The sequence below is a fragment of the Phyllobates terribilis genome, unplaced genomic scaffold, assembly GCF_046119375.1.
Source record: "Phyllobates terribilis strain yellow unplaced genomic scaffold, ASM4611937v1 Scaffold_9__5_contigs__length_417890890, whole genome shotgun sequence".
NCBI classification, from domain to species: domain Eukaryota; kingdom Metazoa; phylum Chordata; class Amphibia; order Anura; family Dendrobatidae; genus Phyllobates; species Phyllobates terribilis.
Window position 1 is genome coordinate 115,923,259 of NW_027362769.1, and position 19,089 is coordinate 115,942,347.

Sequence of the window (19,089 nt, forward strand, 5' to 3'; positions counted from 1 at the left end):
ACGGACATCTTCATGGTTTTGTGCATACAGATTATTTTTCCTAATATTAAAAAAATATATACTGTATAGAATTATAGGTTTCTTTAAGATATTTTTCCATAATGGCTAATGTCCTGACTGATTTTTGGAAACTACTATTCACTGATTCTTTGTGGTACAGTGAGATACATGTAAACCATCCTCTCTGCAGCTCGTATAGACTAAGAGGTGCCTCGGGCAGCCTTCTTATGTACTTCATTTAACACCAACTACTGAACGCATGCTTTTATCACAGCGTGAATGGATTGAATTCACCACTAGTGATGAGCGAGTATGTTCTGTTAACCCTTTCGTCGAGCATGCTTGGGTGCTCGCCGAGTATCTTCAGCGTGCTCAAGTGTTATGTTTTAGTCACTCGTGCGCATGATTTGCGACTGTTTGACAGCTTTATTACATGTGAGGAATGCCTAAGAAACAGGTATTCCTCACATGTATTAAAGCTGTCAAACAGTTGCAAATCATGAGCACGGAATGACTAAAACATAACAATCGAGCACGCTGAAGATACTCGGCGAGCACCTGAGCATGCTTGTAAATCTTGAGTAACGAGCATGCTCGCTCATCACTACTCACCACAGATTCTGCATGGCTTTATTAAAAATATACATTTTTTTAATGACCTCAGATATCCTGATAATGCCTGAATATCACAATAGATCCATCAGTGGTCATACAATGCAGATATTGTTATACTATTTCCACTCCTCCACCCCCCAAAAAAATTGCATCCATTCTTATAAATGGGCAATATCCACAGTTAAGAGATTTCAATAAACATATTAAGAGTATTTTGGGGGTTGTAGCGATCATTTAACCTGTTACTTCCAGATAAATAATTGTTTCCTAAGCAACAGGTGTAAGGGTAAAATACTAGTTAGGCTAAAAATGTTTTAGTTATGATGGCTGCTACTTTTGTTAAGGGGTTTTTAGCTTGGTTTTTCTAATACTGAGCTCCTGCTTTGACATTGATTTAAAAGATAGCATCCTGCAGCCACCACTAGAGGGAGCATGAGAGTTTACTGCATTATAGTCAATAACAAAGCATGCCATAAGTGCCATCTAGTGGTGGCTGCAGGAAGTCAGAATGTTAGCAGCTTATGGGAAATTCGGGCTCTGTGTAACTATATATATATATACTGAACATGCTATGAAGTGATGTGATAAATGTGATTCAGGTAACTAGACACTTTAGCTCATAACTGTTATACTTACTCTAATGAGCTATACTGCAGAGGGGGGACCAACTCCATATTAATACCAATGGATTTAGAATGGGAGGTCAGAAAACTTCCTGTAGGTGTTCTATTCCCATACTTTCATCCATATTGTGAATATAGAGTACACACTCCGCAGAATTAATGATGAAAATTAAAAATATCTCATAAATGCATCACAATATTATCTAACATAATTTTCCCATGTAGTGAAAAAATATAAAAAAAAAATCAGATCAATCCTAATGTTGATTGAGGCAGACAATGAAATGATTATTCCTGATAGCACTCGCTGCACCTGTTGTGTTTTGTGCAATTTTTCAAAAAATTTTTTTTTTTTTTAGAAATGTTTTTCCTTTTCTTATTTATCACATGAATGAATAAGCAATATACAGACAAGACTGGACCTTTTCGCAGGTTTTGTTGAGGCGCAAGCTGAGCTGATCAAGGGTGACATTTATTGGGATATTATCACTCTGTAATGTTCTGCCAAGAGAAGGATCTCAGGAAGTTTTTACAAGAGAACTATAAATTAATTGGCTGACCTGCCAGGCTGCTGGTACTGATGTGTGACCCCTGTTTCAGCTTCTAGATCATTGAAAGAAGACGAGTCACATTGTGTTCCTTGCTTGAGGGAATAAATAGGGTTGTACTTACAAGAAGCATGAACGCATCACAGGATGAAACTGTCCAGTGTTCAAAAAAAAAAAAATGGACTAGATTCCAATTAAGCCGCGTAAACCCTTTTTGGGCATATAATGACCCTGTAGGGGATATGGACTACAACATAACTGCTTTATAACTTAAAAACCCCGAGCGTCTTATGATGTTACACAGCAGACGTAAGACTATGGCTCGATAAATGTAATGCCGGACCGCTCAAAACAAGATAGTACAAATGGCGATATCCACTCACGACCAGCGTCAGGTGTTCTTCTCATCCATCCAAGACTCTCTCATAAGATAGATGTCAGATGTTTATTGTGGCTGCCACAACCTTCGATTTTTTTTTTTTTTTGTAATCACAATTATAAGGAGTGAATTTGAGGCCAATAGGTTCACTTTTTTGTTTAATCCTTTTTAGTAATTCATTGTATTTTATTGTTACCTTGTTGTACGGTGAGGTGGGTTTTCTAAACACACTTGATTAAGTTACTATCTAGTTAGTCACTGGATACTAAGTTACGTATATTTATTAGGGCAGAGTCAGATGGCCATATAGATCGGAAAGCAGTGCACGGCCCAACTTTGTTCCGATCTCGCTCCGATTTATACGTCTGTCTGACTTTGACCTTACTGTGATATATTTGATTGGAAAACCCCTTTAAGGGGTTAATTATAAGTCGCAATCAAATATATCACAGTAAGGGCAGAGTCAGACGGCCGTATAAATCGGAGAGTGATCAGAATGAAGTGCACCGACTGGTCGGCGGTTCTCCCAAGCGGAGTGTGACGGCTTAATGTATTCCTATGCAGCTGTCGCGCTCGGGTCAGCAGAGCCACTGGCCAGTCCGTGCACTTCATTCCGATCTCGCTTCGATTCATATGGTCGTCTGACTCTGCCTATATTGTAATATATTTGATTGCAACTTATAATTAACCCCTTAAAGGGGATTTCCAGTTTCAGAAAACCCCTCTTCATTGCCTACAGTTTGTTTTAAATAAAAAAATCAGCAAACCACACATTACTTACCCTCTCGCGTTCTATCACTATAGTATTTTGGGATTCTATTTTTTTACATTTTTGCACATTTACTTTACTCTACAAGGTCAGATGCACAAAGGTTGTTTTGCAATGTTTTTCACACGTGCTGCAAAAATAGACTGTGCCCAGACATGATATGTTGGAAGAAATGGAAGAGAATGAACTGACTGCACTATTGTTATATTTCAGATATACTTATACAGTGCTGGCCAAAAGTATTGGCACCCCTGCAATTCTGTCAGATAATACTCAGTTTCTTCCTGAAAATGATGGCAATCACAAATTCTTTGGTATTATTCTCTTCATTTAATTTGCTTGCAAGGAAAAAACACAAAAGAGAATGAAACAAAAATCAAATCATTGATCATTTCACACAAAACTCCAAAAAAGGGCCGGACAAAAGTATTGGCACCCTCAGCCTAATACTTGGTTGCACAATCTTTAGCCAAAATAACTGCGAACAACCGCTTCCGGTAACCATCAATGAGTTTCTTACAATGCTCTGCTGGAATTGTAGACCATTCTTCTTTGGCAAACTGCTCCAGGTCCCTGATATTTGAAGGGTGCCTTCTCCAAACTGCCATTTTGAGATCTCTCCACAGGTGTTCTATGGGATTCAGGTCTGGACTCATTGCTGGCCACCTTAGAAGTCTCCAGTGCTTTCTCTCAAACCATTTTATAGTGCTTTTGGAAGTGTGTTTTGGGTCATTGTCCTGCTGGACGACCCATGACCTCTGAGGGAGACCCAGCTTTCTCACACTGGGCCCTACATTATCCTGCAAAATTTGTTGGTAGTCTTCAGACTTCATAATGCCATGCACACGGTCAAGCAGTCCAGTGCCAGAGGCAGCAAAGCAACCCCAAAACATCAGGGAACCTCCGCCATGTTTGACTGTAGGGACCGTGTTCTTTTCCTTGAATACCTCTTTTTTTTCCTGTACACTCTATGTTGATGCTTTTTCCCAAAAAGCTCTACTTTTGTCTCATCTGACCAGAGAACATTCTTCCAAAACGTTTTAGGCTTTCTCAGGTACATTCTGAAAACTACAGCCTGGCTTTTTTATGTCTCGGGGTAAGAAGTGGGGTCTTCCTGGGTATCCTACCATACAGTCCCTTTTCATTCAGACGCCGACGGATAGTACGGGTTGACACTGTTGTACCCTCGGACTGCAGGGCACCTTGAACTTGTTTGGATGTTAGTTGAGGTTCTTTATCCACCATCCGCACAATCTTGCGTTGAAATCTCTCGTCAATTTTTCTTTTCCGTCCACATCTAGGGAGGTTAGCCACAGTGCCATGGGCTTTAAACTTCTTGATGACACTGCGCACGGAAGACACAGGAACATTCAGGTCTTTGGAGATGGACTTGTAGCCTTGAGATTGCTCATGCTTCCTCACAATTTGGTTTCTCAAGTCCTCAGACAGTTCTTTGGTCTTCTTTCTTTTCTCCATGCTCAATGTGGTACACACAAGGACACAGGACAGAGGTTGAGTCAACTTTAATCCATGTTAACTGGCTGCAAGTGTGATTTAGTAATTGCCAACACCTGTTAGGTGCCACAGGTAAGTTACAGGTGCTGCTAATTACACGAATTAGAGAAGCATCACATGATTTTTCAAAGGGTGCCAATACTTTTGTCCACCCCCTTTTTTAGGTTTGGTGTGGAATTATATCCAATTTGGCTTTAGGACAATTCTTTTTGTGTTTTTTTCATTGAAGACAAATTAAATGAAGATAATAATACCAAAGAATTTGTGATTGCAATCATTTTCAGGAAGAAACTGAGTATTATCTTACAGAATTGCAGGGGTGCCAATACTTTTGGCCTGCACTGTATATATACAGGGTGGTCCAAAAGTAGGTGGACAGAAAGTGTAATAAGGTTATAAAGGGGGAGATTTATCAAACATGGTATAAAGTGAAACTGGCTCAGTTGCCCTTAGCAACCAATCAGATTCCACTTTTCATTCCTCACAAAGTTTATAGTCGAAAACCAAAAAGTGTCAGTGATTTGAAAAATTACATAAGAGATGCATTTCAAGAAATTAATACCCAAAGAGACTTGTGCAAAAAAGTTTGTCGAAGTGTAAGAGGCGACTTCAAAGCTGCGCAAATTGTAATGGAAAACAGTTTGAGAACCTGCGTTGATAAAATGTAAGGCCTTTTGTATTATTGTTCAGAATAAAATTTAATTGTCAATGTTATGCTTGTGTTAGTAAATATAATTTTATATATACAGTACAGACCAAAAGTTTGGACACACCTTCTCATTTAAAGATTTTTCTGTATTTTCATGACTTTGAAAATTGTACATTCACACTGAAGGCATCAAAACTATGAATTAACACATGTGGAATTATATACTTAACAAAAAAGTGTGAAACAACTGAAAATATGTCTTATATTCTAGGTTCTTCAAAGTAGCCACCTTTTGCTTTGATGACTGCTTTGCACACTCTTGGCATTCTCTTGATGAGCTTCAAGAGGTAGTCACCGGAAATGGTCTTCCAACAATCTTGAAGGAGTTCCCAGAGATGCTTAGCACTTGTTGGTCCTTTTGCCTTCACTCTGCGGTCCAGCTCACCCCAAACCATCTCGATTGGGTTCAGGTCTGGTGACTGTGGAGGCCAGGTCATCTGGCGTAGCACCCCATCACTCTCCATCTTGGTCAAATAGCCCTTACACAGCCTGGAGGTGTGTTTGGGGTCATTGTCCTGTTGAAAAATAAATGATGGTCCAACTAAACGCAAACCGGATGGAATAGCATGCCGCTGCAAGATGCTGTGGTAGCCTTGCTGGTTCAGTATGCCTTCAATTTTGAATAACTCCCCAACAGTGTCACCACCAAAGCACCCCCACACCATCACACCTCCTCCTCCATGCTTCACGGTGGGAACCAGGCATGTAGAGTCCATCCGTTCACCTTTTCTGCGTAGCACAAAGACACGGTGGTTGGAACCAAAGATCTCAAGAGAATGCCAAGAGCGTGCAAAGTAGTCATCAAAGCAAAAGGTGGCTACTTTGAAGAACCTAGAATATAAGACATATTTTCAGATGTTTCACACTTTTTTGTTAAGTATATAATTCCACATGTGTTAATTCATAGTTTTGATGCTTTCAGTGTGAATGTCCAATTTTCATAGTCATGAGAAGGTGTGTCCAAACTTGGTCTGTACTGTATATATGATTATAAATATACTGTATATTATACCTATGAATTACATCATAAATATATGTACATATATATATAAATATATGTATATAAATAGATATATATAATATACAGTATATTTATAGATATATTTTACTTTTCTTTTATTGTTTTAGCTTATTTACATTAATGGAAAGAAAACCCATTAAACTCTGGATTAGATTTCTTTTCATGTTGTTAGAATAATTAATACATCAGTGTTTAATACATCAGTCTTTAAAAAATCTTAGCAGACGGCCCTTTGCATAAAAGTATACATGGTGATGGAACAATAACGTCACAATGTTCCATGTAGGATTTTATGGAAGATCTACAATAATAACTAATGAAGACACAATGGTGTGAACATAGGTGGATTATAATGAGGGCAATCCGGGCGACCGCCCGGGGCCCCGAGCCTGCAGGGGGCCCGCGGCTCCGGGCGGGGTGTCTAATGCCGGATTGCCCTCATTATATGTCTGGGCCGCCGCGGCACATACCGGTAGCAGTGGCGGGAGGGGGGACCCCGGACCGCTCCCCCATCAGCGGCTGCCGCTACTACTTCATCGGCCGGGCCAGCACTGCAGCAGTTAACTTCCCTGTGCTGGCCCGGCCGCGTCACTGCTAGGAGACACGGCCCTGTGCGCGGCCGTGTCTCCTAGCTCTGACGTCACGCAGTGCGCCCCGGCCTGCACTGCTGCAATGGAGAAGAGAGAGAGCAGGCAGGAGGAATGGAGCCGGTGAGTGTGTATGTATGTGTGTGTGTGTGTGTGTGTGTGTGGGCAGGTGTGTGTGTGTCTGAGTGGGCAGGTGTGTGTGTGTGTCTGTGTGGGCAGGTGTGTGTGTGTGGGCAGGTGTGTGTGTGGGCAGGTGTGTGTGTGGGCAGGTGTGTGTGTGTGTGTGTGGGCAGGTGTGTGTGTGTGTGTGTGTGTGGGCAGGTGTGTGTGTGTGTGTGTGGGCAGGTGTGTGTGTGGGCAGATGTGTGTGTGTGTGTGTGTGTGTGTGTGTGTGTGGGCAGGTTAGAAAGTCTTGCCCTGTTGAACACTACACCTGACTTGAGGCCACCACTTCTTGGTTGTCCAATGTTCTGGCTTCTCTAGGGCTCTTCTCAGATATTCATTATACCAGCTCCCCAGAATACCAAGGCTAGGGTGGCTGACCGCGAGCCCTCGTGGTGGTCATAACTGCGGCCACCCAGGGGCAATACTCCATAACAACAATCCCTTGAGGTGGTGTAGGATGTAAGGACCTATTCACACTACATTCAGCGCTGCATTCAGGTCTTTACACAAGGCTTACAACTGAATCCCTGAAATTCAGGATTGTGCTGTCTGAAATGAGACATCTGAAAGCAGAGCAAATGGAGCCTAAAGATTCAGACTTTAGCCTCGGTTTGCCTTTGTTCAAATCAATGGCTATTTCAAGGCACATCTGAATGCCATTTTTCAGGGATTTAGATAGAAGCCTGGAAAGAGGAGATGAATGCATTGCAAAATTCAGTGTGAATAGGCCCTTATATCTGGAGTCTTGATATTGATGCCACATGTATTTTACTTGTTTTTAACTTAAAAAAAAATACACACACACACACATTATACACACACACACACACACACACACACTATACATACACACACACACTATACATACACACACATTATACACACACACACTATACATACACACACACACAGATGTGTGTGTGGGCATGTGTGTGTGGGCATGTGTGTGTGTGTGTGGGCAGGTGTGTATGTGTGTGCGCATGTGTGTGTGTGGGCAGGTGTGTGTGTGTGGGCAGGTGTGTTTGTGTGTTGTCTGTCTGTTTGTGTGTGTGTGTGTGTGTGTGTGTGGGCAGATGTCATTGTGTGATGTCTGTTTGTATGTATTTTTGTGTTTCAAATGTGTTTATGCGTGTCTGTATATGTTTGTGTGTGTGCATGACTGCATGCGGCCTCCTGCTGAGTATAGTTGGCGCCGTGCGGCCTCCTGATGTCTCTGGGGGGGCGCCGTGCGGCCCCCCGCTGTGTATAGATGGCTACGTGCGGCCCCCCGCTGTGTATAGATGGCTACGTGCGGCCCCCTGCTGTGTATAGACGGTGCCGTGCGGCCCCCCGCTGTGTATAGATGGCTACGTGCGCCCCCCGTTGTGTATAGATGGCTACGTGCGGCCCCCCGCTGTGTATAGATGGCTACGTGTGGCCCCCCGCTGTGTATAGATGGCTACGTGCGGCCCCCTGCTGTGTATAGACGGTGCCGTGCAGCCCCCCGCTGTGTATAGATGGCTACGTGCGCCCCCCGTTGTGTATAGATGGCTACGTGCGGCCCTCCGCTGAGTATAGATGTCGCCGTGCGGCCTCCTGCTGTGTATAGATGGCTACGTGCGGCCTCCCGCTGAGTATAGATGGCGCTGTGCGGCCTCCTGCTGTCTCTGGGGGGAGCGCCCTGCGGCATCTATACTCAGCAGGAGGCCGCACGTAGCCATCTATACACGTATACTCAGCAGGAGGCCGCACGTAGCCATCTATACACGTATACTCAGCAGGAGGCCACACGTAGCCATCTATACACGTATACTCAGCAGGAGGCCGCACGTAGCCATCTATACGGTGCCATCTATACACAGAGGAGGCCGCATGGCGCCATCTATACACAGCGGGAGGCCGCACGGCGCCATCTATACACAGCGGGAGTCTCAGTGCTTTGCAAGAGCAGTCAATAAATTCTGCTTGACTAATTCTGAACACCATAAAGTCTGGTTCGCTTCTAACCTGCTGTCTTCATTTTCAGCTTGCTGAATTCTAACTCATTTACTGTCATTCGAGACGATGCCTTTGCTAGTCTCTTTCACCTTGAATACCTGTAAGTGCTCCACTTAATGTCATATTTTTGATTCTGTTCTTCATCTTTTGGCATGTGCAATTGTATGAGCAAGTATTCATATGAATTTATGACCTACTTAAACCTTCGAGGACCTTAAATTTTATTCAATCAAATTTTTTTCCAGTTTAAAACTATGGGACATATATGTGCCTTGGTCCTCAAAGGGTTTTTAAAGGGGCTGCAAACATAAATACGAAAAAAATAATTCAATTAGTCCTTTTTGTGTTCATTTAATTTTTATTTGAAGTCCATTTTTTTATATATCTTGAAATTAAGCCCTACCCCATGGAATGAAGCCCTACCTACATGACATCTGAGAGCTACATGGATCCCGCTTGTGAGGTGCCTGTCCGTCACTACTATTCAGTTTTAGGGTCCACTCACTAAGCCATATATTCTCTCATGCAAGAGAATAGGGACAATTATGCTAATGACACTCGGCTCAAACTCTGTCCGAGCTTCAACTGAGTGTGATCCGATTCTCTCGCAGCACAGATATGGAGAAGATGGAGAACTTACTCCATCAGCAATGTGTCACTTACTGGGCTGCTTGCTGCAGTTTTGATAAAATCACTGTTTTATCTATCAGTTCTCAGAATGTTGAACTCTAGATAACCCGCGTACACCCCTGATTGGTAGCTTTCTGTGTACACTGTGCATAGGCAGTGGTGGGGATGATAGGGAGCTCATGAATATGGAGGACTACATGGTAACAAGGTTACTAGTCCTCTAGTGATAATCTCCTGCTGATAAAACAGTGATTTGATTAAAACTACAGCAAACAGCTCAATAATTGATACATCACTGGAATCAGGGTCTCTACTCCTATATGATGCTGCTCTCAGATTAGATGGCAAAAATCTGGTGACAGATTCCCTTTAAAAGCTTCCTGGCTACATTGGCAAAGCCACTGAGCTCTGTGATTGGCTGAAGCGGTCACATGCTCTGTAGTTGTAATGTCCGCACTGCAGCCTGTCCACAAAAAACGTGCAGTAACAAAGAGCCAGCGCTGGACCTGAAAAGGGTGAGAAACATCTAAGTTTATTATTTTAACCTAAGAAAGACGATGGGGAGGAAAAAGTTGCAGGTAAATTGTTTCTACATATTGATGTGGGTTTTTTTCCGCATAGAGTGCCATGGGAGTTAATATTCCACATGTGCAAATGTTGCATTTCTGATGCGTTTTACTTGCATTTCCGCACCAAAAGAAGCAGGGGTGACTTTCAATAGGAAGGTGATCTCACAGGAATAGAAAGGGCTGTCCAAAAATGTACCAAAACACATATTCACAGCAGTAAAAATGTATCAAAATCCATGATAGCGGATGTGGGAATTAATCACGCATTTTCTAATTATATATGGATAACAAAAAGCATTAAAAACGCATTGTGTGCATTGAGCCTTAAACTTTGGGAGCGGACGGACTTCCTTAAAATCATTTTCGTGAATCAGATATATGAAGTTCTTATACAAGGACCTGTCTGTAGCATGTGTTGCATTAAAAACATACCAAAAAAGTGCAAAAGATTCCTGCCCAATAAATAAACAGAAAGATATGATGATGTGACGATCACACACCAAGTCTCAGTCTTATCCAGTACATGCTCAGAATAATGACACTAACCTTCTCCTCCTCGGTCTGAGGTGCTCCTTCCCCGTTTATAGAATCTCGTGACTGTAATTCTAACAATGTACGGAAGAGATTGTCTGAAGTCACAGTTAAGAATTCAATTTCTGCGTTAGGGTGGAGGCCATAATGGACGGGGCTCTCAGGTGGCAACATCTCATCAATGTATCTATGATAGCCTTGATAGTCAAGGTTAGAGGGTATCACAAATCCAGGAGCTAAGGCGAGTTTCCTATCAAACTGGAGAAAAAAGAGAACATTGGATGTAATCATCATAACAGAAAATACTTCACACTGAATCTCCCGGGGATATTGGTAGGGACTCAGGGAAAATTACCATCAGTGACATTATTTCAAGAAAAGTGTCCAGACTGTGTTGGCAGATATCATGGGCTGCCATCGTTTCTATAGAGTTTTTATTTTCCATGTTTGTTTTTATTCTCCTCCTTCAGACCACTGGAGACCCTCAGATTTGTGATATAACAGAGTTTCATTGAATATGACAGAAAACAGAAATAATCCTTCTTAGCAGGGTGGCGACAGATCCAAGTTTCCTGTGCTTTGACCAGCGGGATCTCTGTCCTTAATTCTCTTGTCCCTGCAATTCTTTTCAGTCATTGTTACAAGAGATCAAGAGAACGTCTGGCTTGGTGCACGCTGCTTCTATTGCTCTGTGCAGCAAGTTTGACTAACTTACAGCATGAATAATATTAAGGGTCAAGTATTTTAAGGCTTAAAATATGAGGCAGGAAACATATGATGGAACATAAAGCTACAGTCTATGCGGTGCTGTAAATCTCATCAAAGGAGAAAATAGTTCTGTAGGATGATCTTCTGTCTCCGGCATGATGGCTTGGAATTGGCAGGGGGAGGGGGTGTCTGATTGCTTACACTTTTTTTTCCTCAGATCCTTAAAATAAGACTATTTTGGAAAGATGCAAGTGTAGATGAAATGAACCAAAAAGGAAAACACATGAGACTGTAGTGTATAAAATATACAAGATTCAGCTTCTTTTCAAAGGCACTAGAGGATACTCTGGTGGGTCCCATAACCATGTGAAACCCTTTACAATATAGAGATTAAATTTCTTTATCGTTGCTACATATTTCTATGTAATTTAATTATTTATCACTTATGTAACAGACTTTTAATCTGATATGACTAGTATTAAGTGTTTGTGTTGGAATCATCATGCCTTCAATAACAATGATGGTTTAGATTTATCTCCCATGCCCCATGGCCTGAGAACTGGAAAATAGAAAGTGACATCTCCATGGGTGTCACAAAATAGCACCTAGAACATACGAGTTTATGGGTGCGCAGAACATTGACAATGCCAATGTCTTGTCTGGCTGGGTTGTATTCATGCAGTACAATAACTCAGACAGCAGTCAGAAGCCTCTCATACATCCAAATCAGATTTCTTGCTTTGCACTGAGAAGGGGCAAGACCCCAAACACATGTCAGCTAGTAGAGTATCTGGTTTGGCTTTTATCCTAAGTCATTAAGGAGTCAATATTGACTTTTAGGATTGCTACTTCCAGTAGTTGGCGCTAGAATTCTAATCCTCTTCCTCTCTATAGAGGCAATTTGTATAAATAACATTTTGGGCATTTTTTAGAATCGACCTTAAAACTGCATATTTGAAAGACTGGAAAATAATTGTCAATTAAACAATTTTGCCTTATGAATTTTGCTGGGGATCAAACAGAGGATCTTGTGGCTCATTCAGATGAGCATGTTTTTGATTTGTGTATTGTCCACATTGACTAATGGTCCCCAAAAAAATTCAGGATGTATTAATCTTTTTCTATATTACATTTTATGGAACAGATTAGTGCTTGTAAATGTAGGCAGCTCCTGCACCCCCTCTGCTATAATTCCACTGACTGATACAGAATTCAAATATAGTCTAGGACAGTCTGTGATCTCAGCTGTAGGGAACACTTGTTATGACTGAGTCCTGATCAAACCAGGGGAGATGTTCAACCTGCACATCACAGGTTCCTATAAAGACTAGGCAAATCCCTAACTTGACCCTGATTTGTTCCCGCCTGACCGCGGAGGTTGGCAACCTAAAATTACGCAATGACACCTCCTCTCAATATCAGCTGACTCCGAGTGTCATTAACTGCACCCTCAACTATTCACAGAGTGTAACCCAAAATCACAACAACAGAATGTAGTGCACACAGACAGAGGGTGAGACACAGAGCTAAGGATTAGTGTTGATCGAGCACTAAAATGCTCGGGTGCTCGAAGCTCGGGCCGAGCTCACTGTGATACTCGGGTGCTCGACCCGAGCAACAAGCCCAATGTTAGTCTATGGGAGACCCGAACATTTTTGCGGCGGCACCCCCGGCAGTCTGTAGAAAGCCTAAAAAGTGCCCAAAACGATAGTGACAGTACTCAAATGACATGGGGACAGCATGGGGATCGCCCCTGGAAGCATTTCTGACCCCCAGGTCACTGCTGTCAACAACGTGGTCACAGGTATTAAGCCACTTTTACAGGCTCACAATAAAACGTTCAAAAACGAAAGTGAAAGTGCTTTCCTGTGAAATATGTTAACCCCTTAACGACCATGGGTCTTTCTGTTTTTGTGTTTTCCTTTTTTGCTCCCCTTCTTCCCAGAGCCAGAACTTTTTTTAATTTTCGTTCAATATGGCCATGTGAGGGCTTATTTTTTGCGGGACGAGTTGTACTTTTAAACACCATCACTGGTTTTACCATATCGTGTGCTGGAAAATGGGAAAAAAATTCCAAGTGCAGTGAAACTGCAAAAAAATGCAATTCCACAGTTGTTTTTTGGGTCCTTTTTTTACCACGTTCACAGATTGCTAAAACTGACCTGCCATCATTATTTTCCAGGTCGTTACGAGTTCATAGACACCAAACATGTATAGGTTCTTTTTTATTTAAGTGGTGAAAAAAAAATCCAAAGCTTGCTAAAAAAACCAAAAAAAATGACACCATTTTCCGAGACCCTTAGCTTCTCCATTTTTCGGGATCTGGGGCCAGGTGAGGGCTTATTTTTTGCGTGCCGGGCTGACGTTTTTATTGATACCATTTTGGGGTAGATCCGATGTTTTGATCGCCCGTTATTGCATTTTATTGCAAAGTTGTAGCGACCAAAAAAACTTAATTCTGGCGTTTAAAATTTTTTTCTCGTTACGCCGTTTACTGATTGTATTAATTCTTCTTTTATATTGATAGATCGGGCGATTCTGAACGCGGCGATACCAAATATGTGTATGTGTTTTTTTTTTATATATATATATATATTTTATTTTAAATGGGGCGAAAGGGGGGTGACTTAAACTTTTATATATTTTTTATTTTTTTAATTTTTTTAAAAACTTTTTTTTTACACTTTCTGCTTGCTTCTATAGTCTCCAGAGGAGACTAGAAGCAGCAGTTGTCTGATTGCTTCTACTGCATACAAGCGATGAGCAGATCGCTTGTATGCAGGAGAAATGCTCACTTGCTATGAGCGCTGACCACTAGGTGGCGCTCATAGCAATTGAGACATGACAACCACAGGCGTCTGCTGCAGACCCTGAGTTGTCATGCCCACCCATTGGTGACCCGCGATCACGTGACGGGGTCACTGATGGGCGGGGCTTAGGACTCCCGGAAGCGCGAGTTAAATGCCACTGTCAGAGATTTAACATGTTAACAGCCGCGGGTGGATTACGATTTCAATAATCAGCTGACATGTGCTCGCTTCAGTGCGGGCTCACCGCCGGAGCCCCCGCTGAACCGGCCTTCCCGACCTGGTGCGTACTATTACTGACCAGGTCGGAAAGGGGTTAAGGAACATCCTTTCCAGGGTAAAGACTTGTGTATAAGGTAAAATAAATAACCAAAAACAAAAATACTCCTCCACACCTTGGGCTATGTTCACAAGTAGCATTTTTTATGCATTTTTGCACGTTTGTATTGCTTTCAACCGTGACAAATGCATTCACCGTGAAATGGCATTTTAACATTTTACAACCTTATCTGGCCATGTGCTGTGTGACACATGCATACAGTGCTAAAAAGACATGGGAACAGCATGGGGAAGACCCCTGGAAGCATCTCTGACACCCAGGTCACTGTCTAAAAGTGTGCCCATCAGAAGTGATCCTTGCCGCATCAGAAGATGCAGACTTGCAACTATCCCCGTGCAAGTCCTTGTCCCAGGGCAGTGTTCAATTGTACCTCCCCCATAACTTGCAATACAAGCGCAAGTATGCAGCCTGCTACCCACCCACCCCCAGGCTGCAATACCATACTGCTAGCTTGCTTGCACTTGAAATTGGGCCTTTTAGGCATGTGGAGGTGGAATCTGGCCACCACGTCATGGCTGCGTCGGTAGCCTGGTATTCATACTCAGTCCCCAGCCGCGTGGGGGTGGCCGGGTGTCCATAAACGGTCCTCAGCCGCCCCTATTTGTCCCGGTGCGCCTTATACACAAGCGCGCATACCAAAACATTACCTGTGCCCTCCCCAGTGCATTTAGTGGGAAGGACAGCCTAACCACAAATACGTGGACAAGTGAATGTGGCCAGGAATGGTCCATCTCACTGACGCCTTCACACTGGGTTAATATTGTGGAAGCCGGGACACAGTTGGACACTGGGATGCAACACGTCCTCCAGACATAGAGGATTGCGGGTCCTGGGTCAATCAGGCTTCAACACAAAGTTCAGAAGGTAGACAGCAGCAGTGGTCGGCCTCCTACACAACGAGTAAATTATTCATGATCATCAGGCCATCCACCTCCTTAGCTTTCTGTTCCTTGGAATGCAAGCGCATGCATGTAGTAGCAGCTAGGCCTGAGGTGGTCAGCGTTTTGGCGCATATTCTACCTCCTTCGAGGATTGCTGGATGTTTTCCTGCTACTATCCCAGTTCTATGACTCCCGTTAAAACAAAGCTTCAGGTGATGAATGATGGATGAGGTAGTGGCAAAGGAGAAAGAGCAGGAGGAACAGGGACCATTCACATCAATATCAGGCCAGCCAACCACACATGTCTTGTAGGATATGTTTCTGTACCAAAAGGAGGGGTTCAGCTACACAGTTAAAAGGCATACAGTGAATGCAATGCCTACCAAAAATTTCGAGGCACTCCAGTGCCCCTTGGAAGTAACATGGAGGTCAGAGGGCCTTAACTAAACCGTTTTTTCCATTTATATCAACTGGGTCTCCTGTACACTGTTGGCCTAAGCAGGGAATGGATGGCTTTCCAAAAATTATTAGGCACTGCAATGCCCCTTGAAACAGACGTGGATTACAGCATATTAAAAACCTTCTACCCATTATTGGGGAGTGGGTCTCCCTTAGTGTTCGCCTATGCATTGAAAAGCAAAAGCTGACTGTAACATACCTGGCGGCGTCCTTGCATAGTGGTCCATCTCCCACTGTGCAAGAGCGCGCACTTGATCTCCAGTCCAGGGTGTCTCTCTGGCTTCCCTCCATGCTGTCTGTTTGCTTCTGTGTCTGCTGCTTAAGGGCGGCGCCCGATCACTTCCTGCTTTTTGTACCTGCTGCAGGCACACCCTTTGTGCGTCCTCAGCCTATTGCTGTCTGTCACCTGGTATTTAAACCAGCTGCCCCATTAACCCATGCCTGAGCATCTTGCCCTGTCAGTTGGCTTTTGTCTCTGACATGCCAGGTCCTGTCTATGTTACCTGTCTTGCAGTATCTGTTCCCATGTCTGTACTGTGTCCTATCTGTGTACCGTAACCTGCAGTCTGTACTCGTTCCTTGCCTGTTCGTTCCGCCTTCCTGGAGGCTGTATTTCCAGGCCAGTCTGAACACACTCCTTGCCTGTTCGTCCCGCCTCTCTGGGGGCCGTATTCCCAGACCCGCTCCTGTATCCCGCTGCAGTGTCGGTCTCCTCCGTACACTCAGTTCCAGTCTGAACTCTCTCCTATCTTTTACCTGTTTTTTCTCTATGTCCGTTCCTTTCCTTTTTCTGCAGAGTCTGAACTCGTACCTACTCCTGCTCGTTGTCACTGTACTTCCGTTTGTGAGTTTGTGGTCCACTCGCTACTTCTCTGCAAGTACCCTGTGGGTATCTGGTTCTGCCTTTCCCTTCTAGTCTGTTCCGTGTGAACAGAGCCCTGTTCCTTCCGCGTCTACGGTTTTCGCTTTGCTCAGCTCTGTCCGCCGCGTCTGCGGTTTTCGCTTTGCTCAGCTCTGTCCGCCGCGTCTGCGGTTTTCGCTTTGCTCAGCTCTGTCCGCCGCGTCTGCGGTTTTCGCCTTGCTCAGCTCTGTCCGCCGCGTCTGCGGTTTTCGCTTTGCTCAGCTCTGTCCGCCGCGTCTGCGGTTTTCGCTTTGCTCAGCTCTGTCCGCCGCGTCTGCGGTTTTCGCTTTGCTCAGCTCTGTCCGCCGCGTCTGCGGTTTTTGCTTTGCTCAGCTCTGTCCACCGCGTTGCGGTTTTCGCTTTGCTCAGCTCTGTCCACCGCGTCTGCGGTTTTCGCTTTGCTCAGCTCTGTCCACCGCGTCTGCGGTTTTCGCTTTGCTCAGCTCTGTCCACCGCGTCTGCGGTTTTCGCTTTGCTCAGCTCTGTCCACCGCGTCTTCGGTTTTCGCTTTGCTCAGCTCTGTCCACCGCGTCTGCGGTTTTCGCTTTGCTCATCTCTGTCCACCGCGTCTGCGGTTTCGAATTTGTCTCCCAGTCTGTACTGGACCCTACCCAGCCTGTGCTCTAGTCTGCCTGTTCCTGTATTCCCCGGTGTGGGTCAACAGCCATGTCCGGAGTCTGACCTGGAGTAGACCCTGGTTCCTCTGCTCGGTTCCTCCCTGGTGCACTGGCGTCGTATGCCGTCGTGCGACCTTGGTCGGATCGGGCAGATACTTAGTTACGCCCCTCCAGGCACTCTCCGGTTCATGGCACAGTGGAATCACTACATAAACACGCACACGCCAGTCAGTCCGGGCGTGTACATTACACTGACAAAAATTAGGAGGAAATGCAATGCCCGTTGCAAGAGTCGTGGAGGTTAGAGGTAATTAAAAACAACATGTCAATGCCCCTTGGAAGAGCTGTGGAGTTCAGAGTGGTTTAACAAGACGGTTTTAATGCCCCTTAGAAGAGACGTGGAGTTCAGAGTGGTTTAGCAAAACAGTTTTAATGCCCCTTGGAAGAGATGTGGAGGTCACAGTAGCTTAACAAGATGGTTTTAATGCCCCTTGGAAGAGACGTGGAGTTCAGAGTGGTTTAACAAGACAGTTTTAATGCCCCTTGGAAGAGTGGTGGAGGTTACAGTGGAATAAAAAGACAATATCAATGCCCCGTGGAAGAGACGTGGAGGTCACAGTAGCTTAACAAGACGGTTTTAATGCCCCTTGGAAGAGTGGTGGAGGTCGCAGTGGAAAAAAAAGACAATATCAATGCCCCTTGGAAGAGTGGTGGAGGTTACAGTGGAATAAAAAGACAATATCAACGCCCTGTGGAAGAGACGTGGAAGTCACAGTAGCTTAACAAGATGCTTTTAATGCCCCTTGGAAGAGTGGTGGAGGTCGCAGTGGAATAAAAACACAATATTAACGACCCTTGGAAGAGACGTGGAGGTCACAGTAGCTTAACAAGACGGTTTTAATGCCCCTTACAAGAGCCATGCAGTACAGCATATTAAAAACATTATTCCCATTATTGGGGAGTGGGTCTCCCATAGTCTTTGCCTATGCCTTCCAAGCAAAAGCTGCCAAAAATTAGGAAGTGGGAACTTGCAATGTCCCTTACAAGAGCCATGCAGTACAGCATATTAAAAACATTATTTCCATTATTGGGGAGTGGGTCTCCCATAGTCTTTGCCTATGCCTTCCAAGCAAAAGCTGCCAAAAATTAGGACAGAGGAACTTGCAATGCTGGCAACATGGACCACGGTCAGCCTGGTGGTATAGTGGTCGTGGAGGCTGAGGATAAGGAGAAGAGCAAAAAACAGCCGAAATGAGGAAGCGTATACCCATGTGTGGGTGTGAAGCGATGCATGGGAATACACCTCCCGAAATAACACAGTGGATTTGACTTTATGTTACTCTGCTGTCATTTGGTGGTGATGAGAAGTCTGGCCCAATTCAGCCCTTGTTCATTTTGATAAGGGTCATCTTGTCAGCATTGTCAGTTGACAGGCGAGTGCGCTTATCAGTTATAATTCCCCCAGCGGCACTAAAAACACGCTCCGATAACCCGCTAGCGGCAGGGCAGGCCAGGACCTCCAAGGCATACAGAGTGAGTTCATTCCAAGTGTCCAGCTTGGATACCCAATAATTAAAAGGCACAGAGGAATCACGGAGGACGCTGGTACTCCCTCACCATCTTTTGAAACTTTCCACTCCTTGTGAGAGTACGCTGCGCCTCAGGGCCTGTAAGCTGGGCAGGTCTCAGAAAACTGTCCTAGAACATTGACAGTGTTCCCCTGCCTCTGCTGGATTGG

General features: G+C 44.1%; 1 protein-coding gene across 1 annotated transcript in view; it reads right to left on the reverse strand.

Annotated features, from left to right (window-relative positions):
- Positions 1-10,172: 10,172 nt before the first annotated feature.
- Positions 10,173-19,089, reverse strand: part of LOC141161304 (dynein axonemal heavy chain 11-like) — a 131,172-nt gene continuing 122,255 nt past the window's right edge. Inside the window, exons 13-15 of the mRNA XM_073646118.1 lie at positions 10,654-10,896; positions 10,540-10,559; positions 10,173-10,287 (exon numbers count right to left, since the gene is read on the reverse strand). Of these exons, the coding sequence (XP_073502219.1) occupies positions 10,173-10,287; positions 10,540-10,559; positions 10,654-10,896 (378 nt within the window). The remainder of the gene's footprint in view (positions 10,288-10,539; positions 10,560-10,653; positions 10,897-19,089) is intronic.